At 45.0% G+C, this 18,940-nt stretch overlaps 1 protein-coding gene across 12 annotated transcripts in view; it reads left to right on the forward strand.

Moving 5' to 3' along the window:
• The window catches only part of ADGRV1 (adhesion G protein-coupled receptor V1), a 457,213-nt gene that overhangs the window by 378,552 nt on the left and 59,721 nt on the right, over positions 1 to 18,940 (forward strand). For 10 of the 12 annotated variants that reach the window (XR_008315162.1, XM_053290666.1, XM_053290664.1 and 7 more), the window contains one exon: positions 5,325 to 5,482. The exons of 1 other annotated variant lie outside the window; for it this stretch is intronic. Coding sequence is in view for 9 of the 11 variants with exons in the window: in XM_053290666.1 (XP_053146641.1) it covers positions 5,325 to 5,482 (158 nt within the window). In the remaining 2 variants the exon portion in view is untranslated. Of the gene's footprint in view, positions 1 to 5,324; positions 5,483 to 18,940 lie in introns of those variants that run through there. One more of the 12 variants, XR_008315164.1, reaches the window with a different exon arrangement.

Raw genomic sequence — 18,940 nt, forward strand, 5'->3', positions numbered from 1 at the left:
TTCAGGAGTACACACAGAGCAGGAGCATTTCACTGGTTTGCAAAACACCACCTTTGTAGAAGGAGTGGGGATATTGGACCCAAGCTCCAGCCACATCCTTGCAGTCCCTCTTTACATGTGCACTTTTGCAGTCAGCGTCTCTCTCACTGAAATGGTCAGTAGCATATGGGCAGAGAAGCAACAGGCAAAGAGAGGCGAGATGGTATACAGACACCCCCAGCCCGTAGGGGTTCTAATTACAGTGAGTACCCCAGGGTGGATTAGGCCTGTGGTAGAGATAATGGAGACAGGCACAGAAGCGTTCCCTATCTATCTATCTATCTATCTATCTATTTATTTGATTTATATACCGCCCTTCCGAAATGGCTCAGGGCGGTTTACAATTTAGTTTTAGTTAATGGAAAAACTCAAATGAAATTGTCTAATTTTCTCCCAGTAGAGTATGCAGGACTAGCTCCTTAGTATACATAATTGCAGTGAGAAACACTTTTCCTTTCTTGGAAGGTAAATAAGCTTTTGATTCTGCCAGGGCAAACATTATCAACTCAAGAATGCCTGTCAGCAGGATGTTCCCACCATTAGCTTACTCTTAACAACATTTTCAAGGAAACACACAATTATCTCCTTTTAGAAACTTCATGAAAGAGTAAGCATTAAGATATATCCTTGGCCTTTTTTTTTTTTTTTTAAAGTCAATTTCATCCTCGCTATTTCTAGAGAATACAAATGGAAGTTCATTTATTTCCCCATGTCCCTTGGCACACAGCTCCATGTGGGCTTCTTTCTGTTTTCATTTCTGAACAAGTTATTTCAAGGAGAGAAGGTTTACAGTGTAAATGGTGAGGTTGTGTTTGCCATAATTAAAAAAAAAAAGGAATCTGCATGGCTTTCAGAAGGCACATCTCAAGTCTTTTTTAAAAAAAAGATAGCAAGAACATGCAGAGAAAATGGATGCAAAATCAGGACTGCTTATAGTTTTTCCAAATATGTATGTGTCGATGCTTATCAACACACACTGATGTATGTATCAAGATTTTAAAAGGGCACAATTCATTCTTGTACACGTAAGCACACAGAGGATTCACAGAGGGTTCAGTGAAGTCCTGTCCACTCTCCATGATGCATGTGCATGGATATACATAGGCCTGTGCATGGTTAAAAATGTCACACCACTTATGGTTGCACCCCACTTATGGAATAGTTGCCCAAGTGAGGTTTGCCTGGCTTCATCACTTTGTTCTTTTAGATGCCAAGAAAAGGCCTTTTTATTCACTCATGCCTTTTAAATTTTGATTTTTAAATTTGATTTTAACTTATTCTAAAGAGTTTTTAAATGGCTTTGTATTTATTATGTATTTGTTTGTTTGTTTGTTTGTTACATTTATATACTGTCCCATCCAAATGGTTCTGGGTGGTGCACAGCAGCAAAAACAAAACCTGTGTCGGTCATTTTAAAAACAATCAATACAAACAATTTTAAAAACAGTTTAAACCCATTAAAACATTAAAAACAGTTTAAAAACCTTGGGAGGCCATGCCAAACAGACAGGTTTTTAGGCTCTCTTGAAGGCCAAAAATGAACTCAAGCTACAGATTTCTACTGGGAGTGCACAAATAGTTATTGTATTTTGTATTTTCTTCCCCTTTTGGTTTATTATGATTTAATGAAGCTATTCAGACGAGCAGAAAACAGGGTTACATTCTGAAAGCAGATAGAACCCTATTTTTACCTCATAGCAAACAGACGGGTACATGCTGCAAACCCAGCAGGGAGTGTGTGTGACAGACGATTAACTTTTTAAGGTTCTCTCCAGCCATTGCTAGCATTGTTGGTCCTCCAGCCCCGCCCATGGCAACAGCAGTCTGTGAGTGTACAGAGCAAGCACATGACCCAAGGAGACCACTCAGAGGGCTCCAAGCTGCAATCCTGCTTTGTAGCTCTCTGATTGGTAGCCTCAGTTAACCCTTTCCTGGCCGCTGCAGCACTGTCAAAGGAACTGGACTCCGTCCTGATGCCCAAAAGGAGAGAGAAGACTAGAGCAGCTGTAGCTGCCAACCAGCCCCAAAAGAAGAGTCACACACACCCCCAACGCACTCCTCAGATCCAGGAGGGACACAGCAGATGCCCCCTGGAGCAATTGCCAGATGCTGATGAGAGCAATTGCAAGATGCCCCCATAAGTAGCCCAGGCACAAGGCAAACTCTGTACACCGCAGCATGGTTTGGGAAGGCAGAAGGGGGAACCTTCCCCTTGCCTGCTCACCCTCCCCGCAGCAGTGGCTGTCGCCTCCGTGGCACCCCACCCCCACCCCACTGTATAGTGTGTGTAGAAGGTAATAGAGAGTAGCCCCCCTGCTGCCGTAGCCAAGTGGCGACTCTGCCTCCCCATCAATCCGTCACTGCCACCCCTTGCTAGCCTCTCTGGGCGTTGGAGGGTGGGCATGTGGGGGAGGGTGTCCCCATTACCCACCTGCCCTGATGCTGCCACTTGCCACTCTTGCAGTGCCAGCAGGGTGGGAGAGTGAGTGGCAAAGTGTCACCCACACCTGCACACCCTCATCGGCACTGCTACCCTCTGCATCTTGATGACAGTGTCACACCGAGGCAAATTGGGCACCTGGACTGCCCCCGCCGTGAGGCCCTCCGCCGCTGCTGTGAGCCACTTGCTGCCACCGCAAGCCTCCCCCCACTGCCATTGCCACCATGAGTGACCCTTGCACGGACAGTCATTCCAGCGGTCATTCCCACTCCACAAGCAGATGGAAGGAAGAACCGGTGGAGCCCAGAGCAGTATACTACATACTTAGGTTTCTCCTCACAACAACCCTGTGAAGTAGGCTAGGCTGAGAGAGAAGTGACTGGCCCAGAGTCACCCAGCAAGTCTCATGGCTTAATGGGGATTTGAACTCGGGTCTCCCCGGTCCTAGTCCAGCACTTTAACCACTACACCATGCTGCAGGCAAGGGCAGGGACACTCCTGCTCTTGTCCAGTGACTTGCAGGGGACAGGAGGGAGCACAAAAATCCCCATTCAGCTATGATACTTGCTGGGTGACTCTGGGCCAGTCACTTCACTCTCAGCCTGACCTACTTCACAGGGTTGTTGTGAGGAGGAACTTGAGTATGTAGTACACTGCTCTGGGCTCCTTGGAGGAAGAGTGGGATATTCTATATTATTAATTCTTCTAGACGTGCCATGCGCCTTGCGGGGCGGCTGGAAGCAGTTTGACAGTTGGATCAGGGGTGATGTGAAGCAGCAGGGAGCTTGGAGGCTGTCAGGCAAGCAGGCGACAGTCCCTGGCAGTGGCAGGGGGAAGCAAGGACTGCGAGACAGAGACAGAAAGATGGAGGACAGAGAGCACGAGCACGAGACTTGTGGGGTGGTGGTGGTGAGAGACTTTCAGAGGGCGAGCGGGGGTGGCGAGAGTGAGCGAGAACATTGTGGGAGTGGTGAGAGACTTGCAGGGGAGAGTGGGGGTGATGAGAGTGAGCGTGAGCGTTGTGGAAGTGGCGAGAGACTTGCAGGGGAGAGCGGGGGGTGTAGAGAGACTTGCGGGGGGAGAGCGGGGGTGGTGAGAGTGAGCGAGAGCGTTGCTGGGGGCAGCGAGAGCAAGCAAGAGCAATGCCACAGGCTCAGTGCAAGACCACAAAGATGCTCTGTGCAGGGTCAGCTAGTAAAATGTAAAATGAATGAATAGTATGACGTGTCTGTGCAACTATTCCCCTTAGGGGATAGAGCTGCTATAGGAAGAAGGATTTGAGCTCCCTGCCTAGTATCTCCAGGTCAGGCTGAGCAGGAATCCTGCCTGAGAGCCTCGGGAAGCCACTGCCAGTCTGTGTCGACAGTACTAAGCTGGATGGACTAATGGTCTGACTCAGTGGAAGGCAGCTTCCTGTGTTCATATTTTCCCTTGGGCTCATTTGCAAGGTGCCTGCCACTTTAAGGAAGTTCAGTGCTGTTTTCTGGACAGGCTTTCCCCAAGCAAACTTCCGCTTTCTTTGCAGCCCACTCTGTTATCCAGTCTCTGTGGTATCCCCGGGGAGGGAGCCTCAAGCAGGGTCCCACAGCATTCCGTGGCTCCACACGGACACTGGGAGGGGGTAGGCAACCTCCCCTGCTTGCTGAACCTGGTTTTAGAGGAGAGGCTGGGAACTGGGTGACCCTCTTTTGACAGAGCTCTGTTTGAGAGCTCGCCGAGGTTCCACATGGTAGTGCCCCACCTTCAGACCTCAAGCCCTGTTTTTGCTGGGCGTGAGAATAGCTTCACTGTGTTGTGTGTTTTTATTGGATGTCTTAATGTTGTGTTGTATTATGATTCGCCCAGAGAACAATTTGTTATGGGACAGCTAACAAAGTTTCATTCATTCATTCATTCATTCATTATTATTATTATTATTATTATTAAGCACAATATTTATAATAAATAGCATGATATTTATAATAGTTATTATTTATTATTATTTGTTCCATTATTATTTATTATCAGTTATTATTTATTATGATGATGTCAGATCCAATCTTACCAAACCTGACAGGGAAATTGTTGGGAGCACTAATATAGTTCTCCAGAACTGTTGATTCGATCAGTTCAGAACTCTTGTCATTTCTCCGACATTGTCAGTGGTTAGTATGAGAAAGGTTGCAGAGTGGGATAGAAGTTTAATTAATAGATAGATAGATAGATAGATAGATAGATAGATATAAAAACTAAAACTAAAGTTTTAAAAAGTGTTACTTTAGGCACATTTGTTTTCTTACCACAACATTAAAATAGTGTGTAAAAAAACTATAACTTACATGCCTGAAAAGGAAGCAAACATTCATAAAGGAGAGGCAAAAATGGCAGTGGAAGCAGGAGGAAAGGAAGAGAAGTTACTTTAGCCTGGAAGTGGCATACCATTTCATCTAACCAGAATGGAAATGGTCAAACTAGATGATTTGAAAAATATGTTTCTAAGAAGCACTGTTTGTGGCTTCAAGTGCCAAGTATGGAAAATCACATAATGCACTTTTAAAATAGTGTAACTAAATGGGCCTGTATTAAATAAACATAATCTGTAAAAAGTCATTTTCTCTCTCTCTCTCTCTCTCTCTCTCTCTCTCTCTCTCTCGGGTTATCCCTGTATGAATCGCATTCTGATAATCAAATTATCTCTTATTACTTTAAGTTATACTAGATAATTAAGCACCACTTGAAAATAAAAATTAGGTAGGTAATTAAAACATTTGTAGCTTGTCAAATATGTTGGATTTTCTTTTTCTGTAACCATCCAAACAGCCTGTAAAATTTGGAAATAATCTAGTTTCCTCTTGTTTTTCCCCAGGTGTTTTATTCCAAATATTTATGCAGCCCTTTTCACGGCTGCACTGGTACCACTAATTTGCCTGGTGGTGGTATTTGTGGTATTCATCCATGCTTATCAGGTGACATCTCAGTGGAAAGCTTATGATGATGTATTCAGAGGAAGAACCAATGCAGCAGGTATGAAACATGGAACAATTTTGACAGGGATCCCCAGTAACCAGCTCTCTAAATAGATTGACCCTCCCCGCCCTTGAAGGCTTCCCATGTTTTTAGCAGTTTTTCGTCAAACAGAAAATCAACAGGTGGAGTCTTTCCCAGTAGATATAGCATTAGCAATGCGAAATTTTCACTTCTTGAGATTCTGACTGTCATACAATTGTTGAAGGCACAGACTCTCTATCAGGAAAGTAGATGGTATAAGGCCCACCTTCTGCTGCAGCCTGGAAAGATATAGTGCCTGCCCATGTATTTCCTTGGTTAAGATTGTGCTGGCAGTTCTGAAATCTGTGTGCTAATGATACCAGGGTACTGTGTGAAAATCATACCTTCCTTAAGGCATGCACATGTATTTTCCTGTTGCATCCTAACTCATAGCGCTGCAGTGCCTTAAGATCCTTCTGTTAATTTATAGATAGAGGATAGTGCAGGGTTTCACCTCTGCTGGAATGTGTCTTTAATGGATGTGTTCTCAGGGCTGTGGAACACACTTCCTTTTGAAATTAGAGCTACTTCATCCCTGATGGCTTTTAGGAAACAGCTAAAGATGCACCTGTTCCATCAGGTTTTTAGTTGAATGTTTATTGTCTTATTGTTTTAAATAGTTTTTTTTTAATGAATTATGTATATGTTTTGATCCCTTTTTAAAAGTTGTGGGTGTTTTTGCTTTTGTTAACCACCTTGAGATTTTTGTGGTAGGAGGTATACAAATGTATTAAATCAACAAAATAAACAAATTATGGTTTCTGGAAAGCAAAGAAGCAAAAGCAGTTCCAAAGCAGGCCCACACCTGCTGCTTCCCGATGGGTTCCAGAGTCCCTCTAGAAATAAACAGAGGCCTTTGCCTCTTGCTCACTGTCTGACTTGGTGATTGGAAGGTGATGGTCTAGTTCCCCCTGGGCTCTGCTAGATTCCTTTTTATTTCTTGCTTGTGACCTCTGGCATGGAAAATACTGGGGGGGAAACTCAATCTCCTGTCTATGTCTGATGCTGCAGACATGGGATATGAGTTCTAGCCCACCCCAGGGACTTCCTTGGAGCTGAGAAGCTCATAAAACACTTCCTCCGATCTGTAGGTCATTGAGATGTGAAGTGGAGTTGATCCCTTTCTTGCATACCAATAGCTCTTTGATACAGTGAGGGGATTGTATTTTGCTGACTTCTTCCTGCATCTGAGATTCTCCATAATGCACTAGGATGTGGAATGCTAGTGCATCTCAAGGATGTCTATGGAGCATGCTAGGGCTCTGCACCCCATGACAGAAGGTCTCCAAGGCATGTCAATAAAAACAGCAGCCCCCTCACTACAACAGAAACTTTCATTCATACACAGAGTGGCTTGATCATGCAGACGTGCTAGGCTTCTTTGTGCATGCCCAGAATTATTTCATTCCTGTGTATGCCCAGAGTGATTCTTCTCTCTGCCAAAACCCCATGGAATACAATTGTACAATTTCATCCATTATTAGCAGCAATGTGTTTTGTAAAAAGTATGTTAAGACTTTTCTATGAGAAAAGTTGCCTTTCCTGGTAGTTTTTTTAGGACAAGGCAGACATAAGACTTCTGGGAACAACTTAATTTTTTTTTTGGTCAGACCCTTGGCAGCTACCAGCTCAAAATGGTGACTTGAGGAGGAAAAGCCAGTCACAAAATGGTGGCTTGTAAAAATATTTACATCTGCTGAATAATGGCTGACATCCTGACTAAATTACTCAACGGCAGTGCTGAAATTAAGTAGTCATTTATAGTAACTCCTGAGTAGTACTATTGAGTAATTTAATCTGGATGGATTTTACATCAGACTCCCTAAATTCCAAGAGAATTTGGGTCGAGAATAAGAAGGGAGCAAGAGAGTCTGCTTTGTGGGATAAGAAAATGGAGAAAATAAGAAATAAGTTTTTAAAGAGTAAATTATAAGAAATAAGAGAGAAAGTAAAATAAATCCTAAAGACCTGAGCAGGGGGAGAGATTAAAATTGGTGCATTCATGCCCCCCACTCAGCCAGCCAATCTGATTTGCTATATTGTCTGGAAGAAAATGTAGGGAGGAGCAACCTTAAACCCCTGGAAAGCTACTTCAGTTAAGCTCAGGAGCTCCCAAGCTACCTGTACTAATGCTCTCGCTGCTTTAGGGCAGGGTTTCTTAACTGTGGGCCCCCAGATGTTGTTGGACTACAACTCCCAGAACCCTCAGCTGCAATGGCTTTTGCTTGGGGGTTACAGGAGTTGTAGTCCAACAACATCTGGGGGCCCAAGGTTAAGAAACCCTGCCTTAGGACATAAATCACTGTGCTTAAAAAAAAAAAAAATTCAGGCACAATCCATGAGGAACTTATCTGCCCTGGCCCCACTGAAGTAAACTGGAGCTGCAAAAAGACATGATAGTGCTGGCGTGCATGCAGCTCCCATACATTTCAGTGTTGCTTGTATAAAGGTGCTTCCTGATTGATTCTACCCTTAATATGATTTCTTTAATTCTGCCCAAGATCAAGGGTTTAGAGCTGTATATGAGGCTGCCTTCTGCAGTTGGTTCATTGAGCCCAGTGTTGTCCACTGTGACTGACAGTTGCTTTCCGCAGTCTCAGATCTTCGTTTCCCTCAGTCTTGCTGCCCAGGTTCCTTTTAACTGGAGATGCCAGAGGCTGAACCTAGGACCTTCTGCACACAAACCATGTGCTTTGTGCTCTACTACTAAACTCCGGCCCAAGGAACACATTGAGAAAAGGCCAAAAGGGGTGACAGTAAATTTGAAACACATAATCAAAACCCTTTGCATAATATTACAAATATTTAGCCTAGTATTTAAGAGCATTTAGCTTATTCCTGGTTCCCATATGCTGGTGCAAATACAAAGCTCTGATATTGCTTCCAAAAGGGACTGGTTTCAACAACTGATTTCAGTTTTCCAAGTCACTAGGGGGAGAAGGGAGTTGGAAAGCAATGGAGGATGCTTCTGTAGTGCCTGTGCCATTCTGACATGGCACATTAGGCTGCTCAGGGCTGTCTGAATAAATTGTATTGGGATGGGTGAGAACCAGCCCTTTGAGTGGCATTTAAAGAACAATAGGAAGCCAGTGCAGACTCTGGAACAGTGAGTATGTGTTTGCTCAGTACTGGGTGGGCAGGCCGTGCATCATTTGGTTAGGCACACCTGTTGTGGTTGAAATATATTTTCAGTCACATCAGCTGTGGCTTCTCCATTTAAAGTCCAAGTCACAGTTAGGCTTATCAACTTCTTTCTTCACCCTTCTTCTGTGCCTTTAATACAACACAGCCTGCTCTTTCATAATTTGGAGCAAGGGATTTATATCTACTAGGAAATAAAAGGCTCCCTGTTTACTTATCTACCCATAACTGTGTTTTCAGTGGGAAAGTCCTAATTTTTCATCTGAACATCTCTGCTTTGTTGTTTGAAACCACAGCTCTAGCCCCACCTGTTTCCCTACCACCGTGCAAAAATAGTATGTAGAAAATTATAACTTGACTTAAGTGCATGAAAAAAAAGCAAACAAGAGAAAAAATGGTGGCAGTGGAAGAAAGAGGAATGGCTTTGGTCTGCAAGGGGCATGCTATTGATTTGGAGCCAAACTACATGAATACACAGTGTATGTTCTAGAAGTGTGCTTCCAACCAGAAGTGCCTCTTTTATGACAAAAAAATTACTGTGCAGAATGTAGGGAGTAGGGGAAAATGCTGTCTCTTAGCCTTTCCTCCCAATTTTTTTACCAAGTGGTAATAAATTTGCAGGAGGTCTTGATCATCCTTTTCTCTCTCGTCTCCTGGTAGCCATGGGACAGAATATGCTGTTGCTTGGCTCTGCAGCATTCAGGAAACATGAACACTGGCTTGTAACTTGGCCAACGGGAATCTATGGATGGGTTCAGACAACACAGAAAAAGCCAAACTACCAGTTCTCAAATCTTAGCAGTGAGCCCAACTTCGGTGGGGTGGGGGACTGATATGCCACAACATTGGCTGTGTCAAGCAAACTCGCCCATGTTGACATATTCCTCCCTACTTGTGGTTCTGAATCCAACATCTGTAACCAAGATTTGAAGTTGGTTATGGAGGTCAAGGAGAGCAGAATCTGACAACATTGGTTGTGTCATCTGAACTTGCCCATATCGATATATTCCCCCCACCAGAAGCCAGACTTGCCGCCGAGTTCCAGGAACCGATGGTTCGGCTTTTTCTGTGTTGTCTGAGTCCGCCCTATCTGTTTGGCCTCTCCAGTACTCTCTCCCTAAGTACAGATCGGTTTTGGGGGGCTGTAAATAATAATAATAATTTTACAGGCCAGATGCTGCCTGCAGGTCACCACTTGGGGGCAAACTACATGCAAGTTCAGCTAAATCCCCCACTGGTGTCTGAAGCTGAGCAGTGCAGCGCTTCCTCCTCCCAGTGGTACATTTTGCACTCCACTCTTCTCATGTCCCCAGGTGACACACTCTGCTCATCACTCACCACTCTTTCCCCTGCCTCAGTAGCATGCAGTATTTCCCTTTACCTAGGAGGAGCAGTTGTGGCAGCAGTGGCTGCCATGTCACAGCACTGGCACATCCTCAGGTAAAGTGGTGCTGGAGGCTGACAGGAAGTGAGTGGGGGAAAGAGAGAAATTGGATGGGCAGGAGGATGGGGAGAGAGGGGGTGGGTGGGGAAGGATTGAGGAGAAGTGGCAGGCAGGTGAGGTGATGGCAGCTGGGAGCAGGGTGAAAGCACCTGCCTAAGGTGATCACCTCACCTTGCCTCACTTTGCCTCATGTAAGGACCTGCCCTGACTACAAGCTGTGTTAAGCCTATAATTAAAAGACCAGTTTTAAAAAGGAAATGGATAGTAAGTGTCCTCTTTTTGAAGAAAAAATGTAGCCACAGGTAGCCTGATCTGACAGCACATGACAACAGGGGGTTAATACTCCGCTGCTGCACCACTTCCCCATGAAAGTCCCCTGGCTGCTATTTGCCCCCAAACCAACTGTTTGTGCAAATAGACATGAGAGGAGATTTTCTTTAGGAAATTGCTACCGGTGGTGGGGTGAGTATTAACCTTGCTCCCTGTGTTTTGTAGTCCCAAACTGGATTGGTTTCCCCCTGAGGCTTTTTTTAGCCTCCCCTCCCCCAAGGGAAGGATACGTCCAATCCACTTCCCACTTTAAGCCCATTGTTAATTACGTTAACATAATATGCACTTTGACCTCTGTCAGTCCTGCTTCAGAAGAAAGAGATCATGCTTCTGGCCTTAGCAAAATTGCAAGGTGTTCACTGTGAGACAAGCTGAATACATATGTGAGAGAGATTTTGAGGCTGTTCTCACAACACGGCCACTGGGGTTATCCCAGGCGGCTCATGTCATCTGGAACACCAGGAGCAGCAGAGGGCTCCTAGCTGCTCCAGAATGCGCTAGCCCTACTTTGTAACCTGTCATTTAGCCAAGGTTAAATGAACCTCTGGTTCACTTTACCTTGGCAAGTGATCAGCTGGGCGATGATCAAGGTTGAGAGGCTTCCTCCAGGCCTGCCGCCACTTCCAGCAGTGAGCCAGGGGAAGGAGTAGCCACACTGAGGCCACACTCTGGGATGTGGGGGGGGGGGAAGTCCTCCTGCTCCCAGCTCCTGACACCACCACTCATGTGGGTGTGCAGCGCGGCTAAGTGGAAGGTGGGTGCTGCTCATCTGCCAGGGAGGTAGTGTGTATGACCTCTCTAATCTCCATATCCAGTATTTTGTGGGGAAACCTTAGTTCAGATACTTGAAATATTTTGTTCACCCACTTAAGGCTTCCATTTGCCTCACATAGACTGAACTCAAGTCAGTGGCCAAGTTTGCAAGTGTTTAGTTAACATATCAGAGATCCCTTTTAGCATTTTTATTCATTTTATTTTAAAACCCTGCCAGCTTATTTCTGTGTGCAGGAAGATGTCATTTTAGTGGATTTCCTGTGGCGTATGCCCTGGAGATCTGAATCCTTTGTTTCATCTGAAGACAGAAGTACATTGTGATCACCAGAAGTACTCACTTCCCCCTTTACTTCCTGGTGTGTTTACTTCAAACCTCTGAGACAATTAGTGGAAAGGAAAGTTTAGATTGACATTTGTTCTTTCAGTTTCTGCTAAAATGAAGAGTGCTGAGCTGAGACTAGGGTTGGTTTTAAAGATAGGGAACTGTGCCTTTAATGCTTCCTGTGCCTTTATGTGGAACCAAGCCCTGATGAGCTGAGAAGGCCTTATGTCAGAGTAAACATGTTTAGGACCACGCTGTGCAAATCAGCTTTATACACCTGCTATGTTATTCACATGCCTTTGGTTCTCACATTAGCTACATCTACTGTACATTATTGCCTTCATCACCTCCTCAGTGCTCTCTAACCATTTTCCCACGCTACAAAAGTATGACATGATACTTCAGATACAAAGTGATAAACATAGTCATGTGAATGGCATCAATAAGCTGTATTTTGGGTGTGAGTGTGTGCAATGTTTATTGTGGGTGGCATGCAACATGCTTGAGCCATCTGGAGCTGTTTTCTCTGCAAGCACCTTCTGCTGTGCACCCACTCCCTGATTTTTGCATGCTGTGACTTGGATTATATGGATTGGTGTGTGGTGGGAAAGGTCAGTGGATAGTTCTGCACTGCAGCAAATAAATGAGCTAGATATTCTTATGCAATTGAAAACATTATTGCTGATCTACAGATCTGTCCCCAGCCCCCAGCCCCAAAGCATGGTATGAAAGCATGAGAAGCCAGGAAGAAATTATTTTGCTTAGAAAGAAGGTGTCAAGAGAGCTGTGAAACAGGAACATTGCCTTCTAATAGAAAGAGAACCTTTTGAAATCATTATATATAAATATCATCAAGAAAATTGGGTTCTTCCTGAGGGAATCCAACACAGGTTAAGTGAAATAGATGTACTTGAACACACTTAACTAAACTGGATTATAGCTCGTATTTAGAGGAAAATGGGAGTTGTATTTTTAGATAAGAAGTATTCGTGGATTATATATGAGGTTAGTATGTTTTATTTGATTCAGTTTCAAATTAGACATTGGGATTCTTCAGGTGAGAGCTTAGTTGCTTCACTATGTTGCAGCACCATCTTGCACAGGAGATACAATTATTAGTTATAAGTTTAGTTAACACCACTGATGGTCATGGCACTCCAAGAGGAAAGGCCCCTGACCAGAGGAGCTTGGCATTTCAGTAGTGCTTTTGAGTGTATCCATTTAACTTACAAGGTTATTGTAAGGACTGCCACAAGATATTGCATGCAAAGGGCCCCTGTGAGGCACCTGACCTATATTGAGTGTGTATTTTTGAAGCTGGCAACCAGGGATAGATTGGGGATTCTGTTGGTGTACCAATCACCCCGCTGCCCAACTGACTCCCTAACTGAGCTGACTGAGCTGATCGCAGAGTTGGTGTTGGAATGTCCCAGGCTTCTGATCCTGGGGGACTTCAATATCCACTTTGGGGCTGGCTTGTCTGGTGCGGCTCAGGAGTTCAGAGCGGCCATGACAACTATGGGCCTATCCCAACTAGTATCTGAACCAACTCATGTTGCCGGCCACATGCTCGATTTGGTCTTCTGTTCAGATCAGGGGGGTGTTCCGTGTGTGAGGGATCCAGTGGTTTCCCCATTGTCATGGACGGACCACTACCTGGTTAAGGTTGGTATCACGGCCACAATCCACTCCTGCAGGGGTGATGGACCAATTAGGATGGTCCGCCCAAAAAGGCTGCTGGACCCAGTAGAGTTCCAAAAGGCTTTGGAGGGTTTCAAAGTTGATGCTGCAGGTGATTCTGTCGATGCCCTGGTGGGAACCTGAAATAAGGAACTTGCCAGAGCAGTAGACATTATTGCTCCTAAGCATCCCTCCAGACCCGCTTCAAAGTTGGCTCCCTTGTATACCGAGGAGTTGCGAGGGTTGAAGTGGCTGAGTTGGCGACTGGAGGGCAGGTGGAGGAGAACTCAGCTTGAATTTGACAGGATGGAGCATGTGACCCACTTGAGGGCTTATGCGGAGGCAGTGCGTACGGCAAAAAAGAAGTTCTGGTTGGTTCACATTGCTTCTGCAGATTCACATTTGGCAGAGTTATCCCGGGTAGTGAGGAGTCTAATTTCTACTCCTTCTGTTTCTAATCAGCTCCCAGAGGTGCTCTGCTGTGATGCCCTCAGTGGGTTCTTTGTGGACAAAATCTCCTGTATTCGGGCCGACTTGGATTCCACTTCTTCTGCAGGGTCTATGAAGGAGGTGTCCAGCAATCCTTCTTGCAGTATTAGGTTGGATCAGTTTCAATCTGTGATTCCTGAGGATGTGGGCAAGCTGCTTGGAGCGGTGCGGTCCACCACTTGTTCTCTGGACCCTTGCCCGACTTGGCTGCTTCGATCTAGCAGGGAGATTATTCAAGGAGGTCTGGTGAATATCATAAATGCATCGCTGAGGGAGGGTAAGGTGCCTCCATGCGTGAAGGAGGCAATAATTAGACTGTTTCTTAAGAAGCCTTCCCCTAGTGATAGGTAATTATAGGCCAATCTCTAATCTCCCTTGATTGGGCACTGTGATCGAGATGGTGGTGGCCGACCAGCTCCAGGCAGTTTTGGAGGAAACTGATTATCTAGACCCATTTCAAACTGGCTTTAGAGCGGGCTATGGGGTTGAGACAGCCTTGGTCGGCCTGATGGATGACCTATACTGGGGAATCAACAGAGGGAGTGTGACTCTGTTGGTTCTCTTGGCAGCGTTCAATACCATCGACCATGGTATCCTTCTGGGTTGCCTGGCGGAGTTGGGGATAGGAGGCACTGCTCTGCAGTGGTTCCGCTCCTATCTCTTGGGCAGATCCCAGATGGTGGAGCTTGGTGACAGTTGCTCTTCTCAACGAGAGCTGTTATATGGAGTCCCTCAGGGCTCCATTCTGTCACCAATGCTTTTTAATATCTACATGAAACCGCTGGGTGAAGTCATCAGGAGATTTGGTGCTGGGTGTTATCAGTATGCTGATGACACCCAAATCTACTTCTCTCTTTCATCTGCTTCATCAGGAAATGGCGTTCATGCCCTAAATACCTGTCTACAGGCAGTAATGGGCTGGATGAGGGATAACAAATTGAAGCTGAATCCAAGCAAGACGGAGGTGCTCATTGTAGGGGCTCAGAATCTGAGGTATGAGTTAGATCCCTCTGTGTTGGATGGGGTTACACTCCCCCGGAAGGAGCAGGTACGCAGCTTGGGGGTACTCCTGGATCCAGGCCTCACTTTGGTATCTTAGGTGAAGGCTGTGGCCAGGAGTGCTTTTTATCAGCTTAGGCTGATTCGACAGCTGTGTCCATTCCTAGAGGATGACCTCAGAACAGTGGTGCATCAGCTGGTAACCTCCAGGCTTGACTACTGTAATGCGCTCTACGTGGGGCTGCCTTTGTACATAGTTCAGAAACTTCAGTTAGTTCAAAATGCGGCAGCAAGGCTGGTCTCCAGGGCAACCCAGAGAGACCATATTATGCCTGTTTTGAAACAGCTGCACTGGCTGCCGATATGTTTCTGAGCAAAATACAAAGTGCTGGTTATTACCTTTAAAGCCCTGAACGGCTTAGGTCCAGGTTACCTTAGAGAGCGCCTTCTTTGGTCTGATCCCCACCGCACGCTAAGATCATCTGAGGAGGTACGGCTTCAGTTGCCACCAGCTCGTCTGGTGGTGACCCGGAGGCGGGCCTTCTCTGTAGCCGCTCCTGGACTGTGGAATGCTCTCCATGCAGACATCCGTAATTTGAATTCTTTATTGGAATTTAGGAGAGCCCTAAAGGCCTACCTGTTCAGCCTGGCCTTCCAGTGCTCTTAAATTGTTTTAAAGGGTCTTTGATGTTTGTGAACTGCCCTGAACTATTTTGTAAGGGTGGTCTAAAAATCAAACAAACAAACAAATGAAGTACTTTGCACTATACACATGCTTAGTGTACAAATGCTTACTATAATAATGCTCAGTGGCTCACAGACCGTTCAGCTAGCCACCTGTCTAAGTGACAGGCATGCTTGTTACTTCCACTGTACATTAAACCCCACTGACATGGCCTATGAAGGCAGGAAGGCTTTGTGACTTTGATGAAGTGTGTCCTTTCACTCACTGCTACCCCCATTATTCCCAATGAGGGTAGCAGTGGGAGTGCAAGGACACACACCTTTATAGCCACAGAGCCTCCCCACCTTCACAAGCCACATCAACAGGGTTTAAAGTGCTGTAGAAACAGTGAGCACACCTGTCACTTATACAGGTTTGCTGCATAGTATGTGAGCCTGTATCATTAAGCTCTTCAGATGAGGGACCTGTCCCCTTAAGCTTTGTAAAATGCCATGCATATTGGGCATGTGCACAAAATGGATTTTGTATTTTGTTTCGAGCTCAAAATGAAACACAAAATGCTTGAAACGTTTTGTCGAAACAGCTGCCAAGCCAGCTGTTTTGAAAAAACAAACTCAAAACATTTTGAGTGTTTCAAGCACCATTTTGGACAGCTATTTTTCCAGGGAGACCTGGTCTACTGTTTGGGGTCGGTGAGTAGACCAAGCCTCTGCTCCAGACTTGGTACATTGGCCCGCCTGAAAGGACTGGTCTACCTGCCATGTGAGGCCTGCCTCAAAGGACTAGTCTACCTGCTCAAAATCTGTTGCCCAGATATAGTGAAGCACCTAAGTATTCTCTTGATGAGCCCCAACATCTCTTGACATCAGTCGATCACCATGAATGAGTATTATTGTCCTCATATTAAAAATAGAATTTGGAGACTGAGAGGAAGTAGTTTGTATAAGACCACTTAATGAGCAGAAGCAAGATTCAAACCAGGTCTTTCCTGATTCAAAGCTCAATAATATATTATGCTAGCTCCGGTGCCATGGGAGAAGCACCAGTGCTTCTGAAAAGTCCAAGTAACACAACTGTACTGCACATGCAGTGCGGGAGAGGGGGGCAACTTCATCACCCCACTTGCTCTGTGTCCTCCAAAAATATGTCCCTAAGGATTGCACAGCCCTCATGGGCTGCACAGAGTGCTTTTGGGGGAAGGGGAGAGCATAAAAATTATCTCACACACACAAACACAAACACCGATGCAGTGTTACTCTGGTACTCTTCAGAAACATTGGTGCAGCACACTAACTAGCATGGGTGCTTTTAGTCTGGATGTCACCCAGTAAACGATAAGTATAAAGTTAAGCATGTCAGTCCCAGTAGACTATAATGAGACTTGGGCATGCCTAACTTCATTTGGAATGTGCTCACTTGGTGAAACTTTCCCTCAATTTTATGGGGGCTATGAATTTGCCTTCTCCTTTAAACATTAAAGTAAAACTGTTTAGGATTTTGTGTGGTATGTAAGATGTCAGCTGGAAATCAGATCCTAAAGTCAGCAAATTCTCATCATAGCCCATCCTTATTCATTCTCTTAGCATGAAAAAAATTTCCACACACACACCCCGGTGTTTTCCCGTAATCACTGGCATAAGAATATGTTAAGCTCAGAAAACCATATTGCCTTAATTATTTGGAAGGTTTGAGTTGGTTCAGATTGTGTTCCAAACCAGTTTGTGTAGCTCTACTGCAAAGTGTTTTGTTGTTTGCCAAGAGATTTAAAAATATTTTTACAGAAGCCAAATGGAATAGTAGCTAAAATTAAAAAAAAAATTCAGACAAATCAACAGCTTGTGCCTATGGATCAGCTTAAACTACAGAAGAACAATTAGAGATATGGGCCTCTGTAGCAATGGGATTCTTGGCCTGTAGAGTGAAGCAGAATAGTTGGCTCACCTCCACTTCCCAGAAAACTCTTGCCTCTTCCCTTTGAAGGAGATCCTGTCTCTTCTTGCCTCCTCATCTCCAAAGTGTGTATGTGATGTGCAGAAGGGTGGCGGGGTGCAGCACTAGTGAAGCAGTAGCAAAAATAGATGTTATGCCAGGGTTCAACAAAAATCAGGGGTCAGCAACCTATAGCACAGGTGCCAAAAGCAGCACACAAAATGATTCTAAGCAGCACTCACACTGCTAGGAAAACCAGTGGCTACGATGCCTACTACCCACCTCTGGCTGGAGTACCATTACTTGCTGTAGCAGGCAGTGGATAGGCAAGATCAGCAGCAGAGGTTCCTCTGGCTGTGCCAGCTAGTGGCTCTCTCTCTCTCTCTCTCTCTTGAACACACATGCTCTGCATGTGAGAGAGAGCCAGCCAGCACAGCCATAGACACTGCTGCCACAGATCCTGAATGTCCATTGCCTGCTACAGCAAGCTATGAAATTCCAGCCAGAAGCAAACAGTGGGCATTGTAGCAGCCAGTCTTTTGCATGTGCTCGCTTGCGCGCACATGCGCTCTCTCTCTCTCTCTCGCGCGCGCTCTCTCTCTCTCTCCCTTCCCCTCTCCCCCTCTCCCCCCTTTTCTGTGCTTTGTCTGCTCCTGAAATGGAGGAGACAAAGCACAAAAGTTTGCTGAGGGATGGAGAAACAGCCTAGTGGGGCATGTTTATAGTGCTGAACACCCCTGGGAAGAAGAGAGGCAGTGATCAGCATGGGCTTACAGCCCAGCAGTGAGTCTGATAGGGGGCATGGCCAGTGCTGTGGTGAGTGGGTGGGTTGGCAGCATCATAGCCCAGCTCTCTTGCAGGGCACAAGACTAGTGAGGCAGAGATACCAGCTTTGCTTCAAGCAGCATGCCTCCTCAAGCCACCCTTGATGCCTTGGCACACCACTTGTGAAAGGTTATTAACCCTTAAGATAAGATCCATCTTATCTTATTTATTTGTTATTTCTCTGTGTAAACCCCCCTGAACCATTTTTGGAAGAGCGGTATAGAAATTGAATTATTATTATTATTATTATTATTATTATTATTATTATTAATAATAACAACCCCTGAACGAAATGTTACACACAGACAAGCATAATAAAAACCCAAGGGCTTGAGAAGCTGAAAGAGAAAATGGTTCTGAATCCTTTCCCTGGCTGCTGTTTTACTTTTACTATTATTATTTTATTATTTAAAATATTTATACCCCACCCCTCCAGTACACTACTGCTCGGGGCGGATCACAATATTAAAATGGATACAATATACAATACAAGCAATAAAATTAACCAAATTAAGTAAATAAGTTAAAAGTCAGTTTAAAAACCACAATCAGTATTAAATTTTATATTAAAAAATTTTAAAGCTAAAAATTGAGAATCATAAAAACTAAAGAACCTACCAGATATAACCACTGAAGGGGCATTAAAAAGCCTCCTTTAAAGGATGTGTTTTTAGTTGTTTTTAAAAAACACTGAGGGAGGGAACATAGTGAATCTCTGCATGGAGGGTGTTCCAAAGCTGAGGGGCCACAACCGAAAAGGCTCAGTCTCTACTCCCCACCAACCAGATCTCTGTTAGTGGTGGGGCCTTAAGCAGC

This window comes from Hemicordylus capensis, chromosome 2 (genome assembly GCF_027244095.1).
Source record: "Hemicordylus capensis ecotype Gifberg chromosome 2, rHemCap1.1.pri, whole genome shotgun sequence".
Classification (NCBI taxonomy): domain Eukaryota; kingdom Metazoa; phylum Chordata; class Lepidosauria; order Squamata; family Cordylidae; genus Hemicordylus; species Hemicordylus capensis.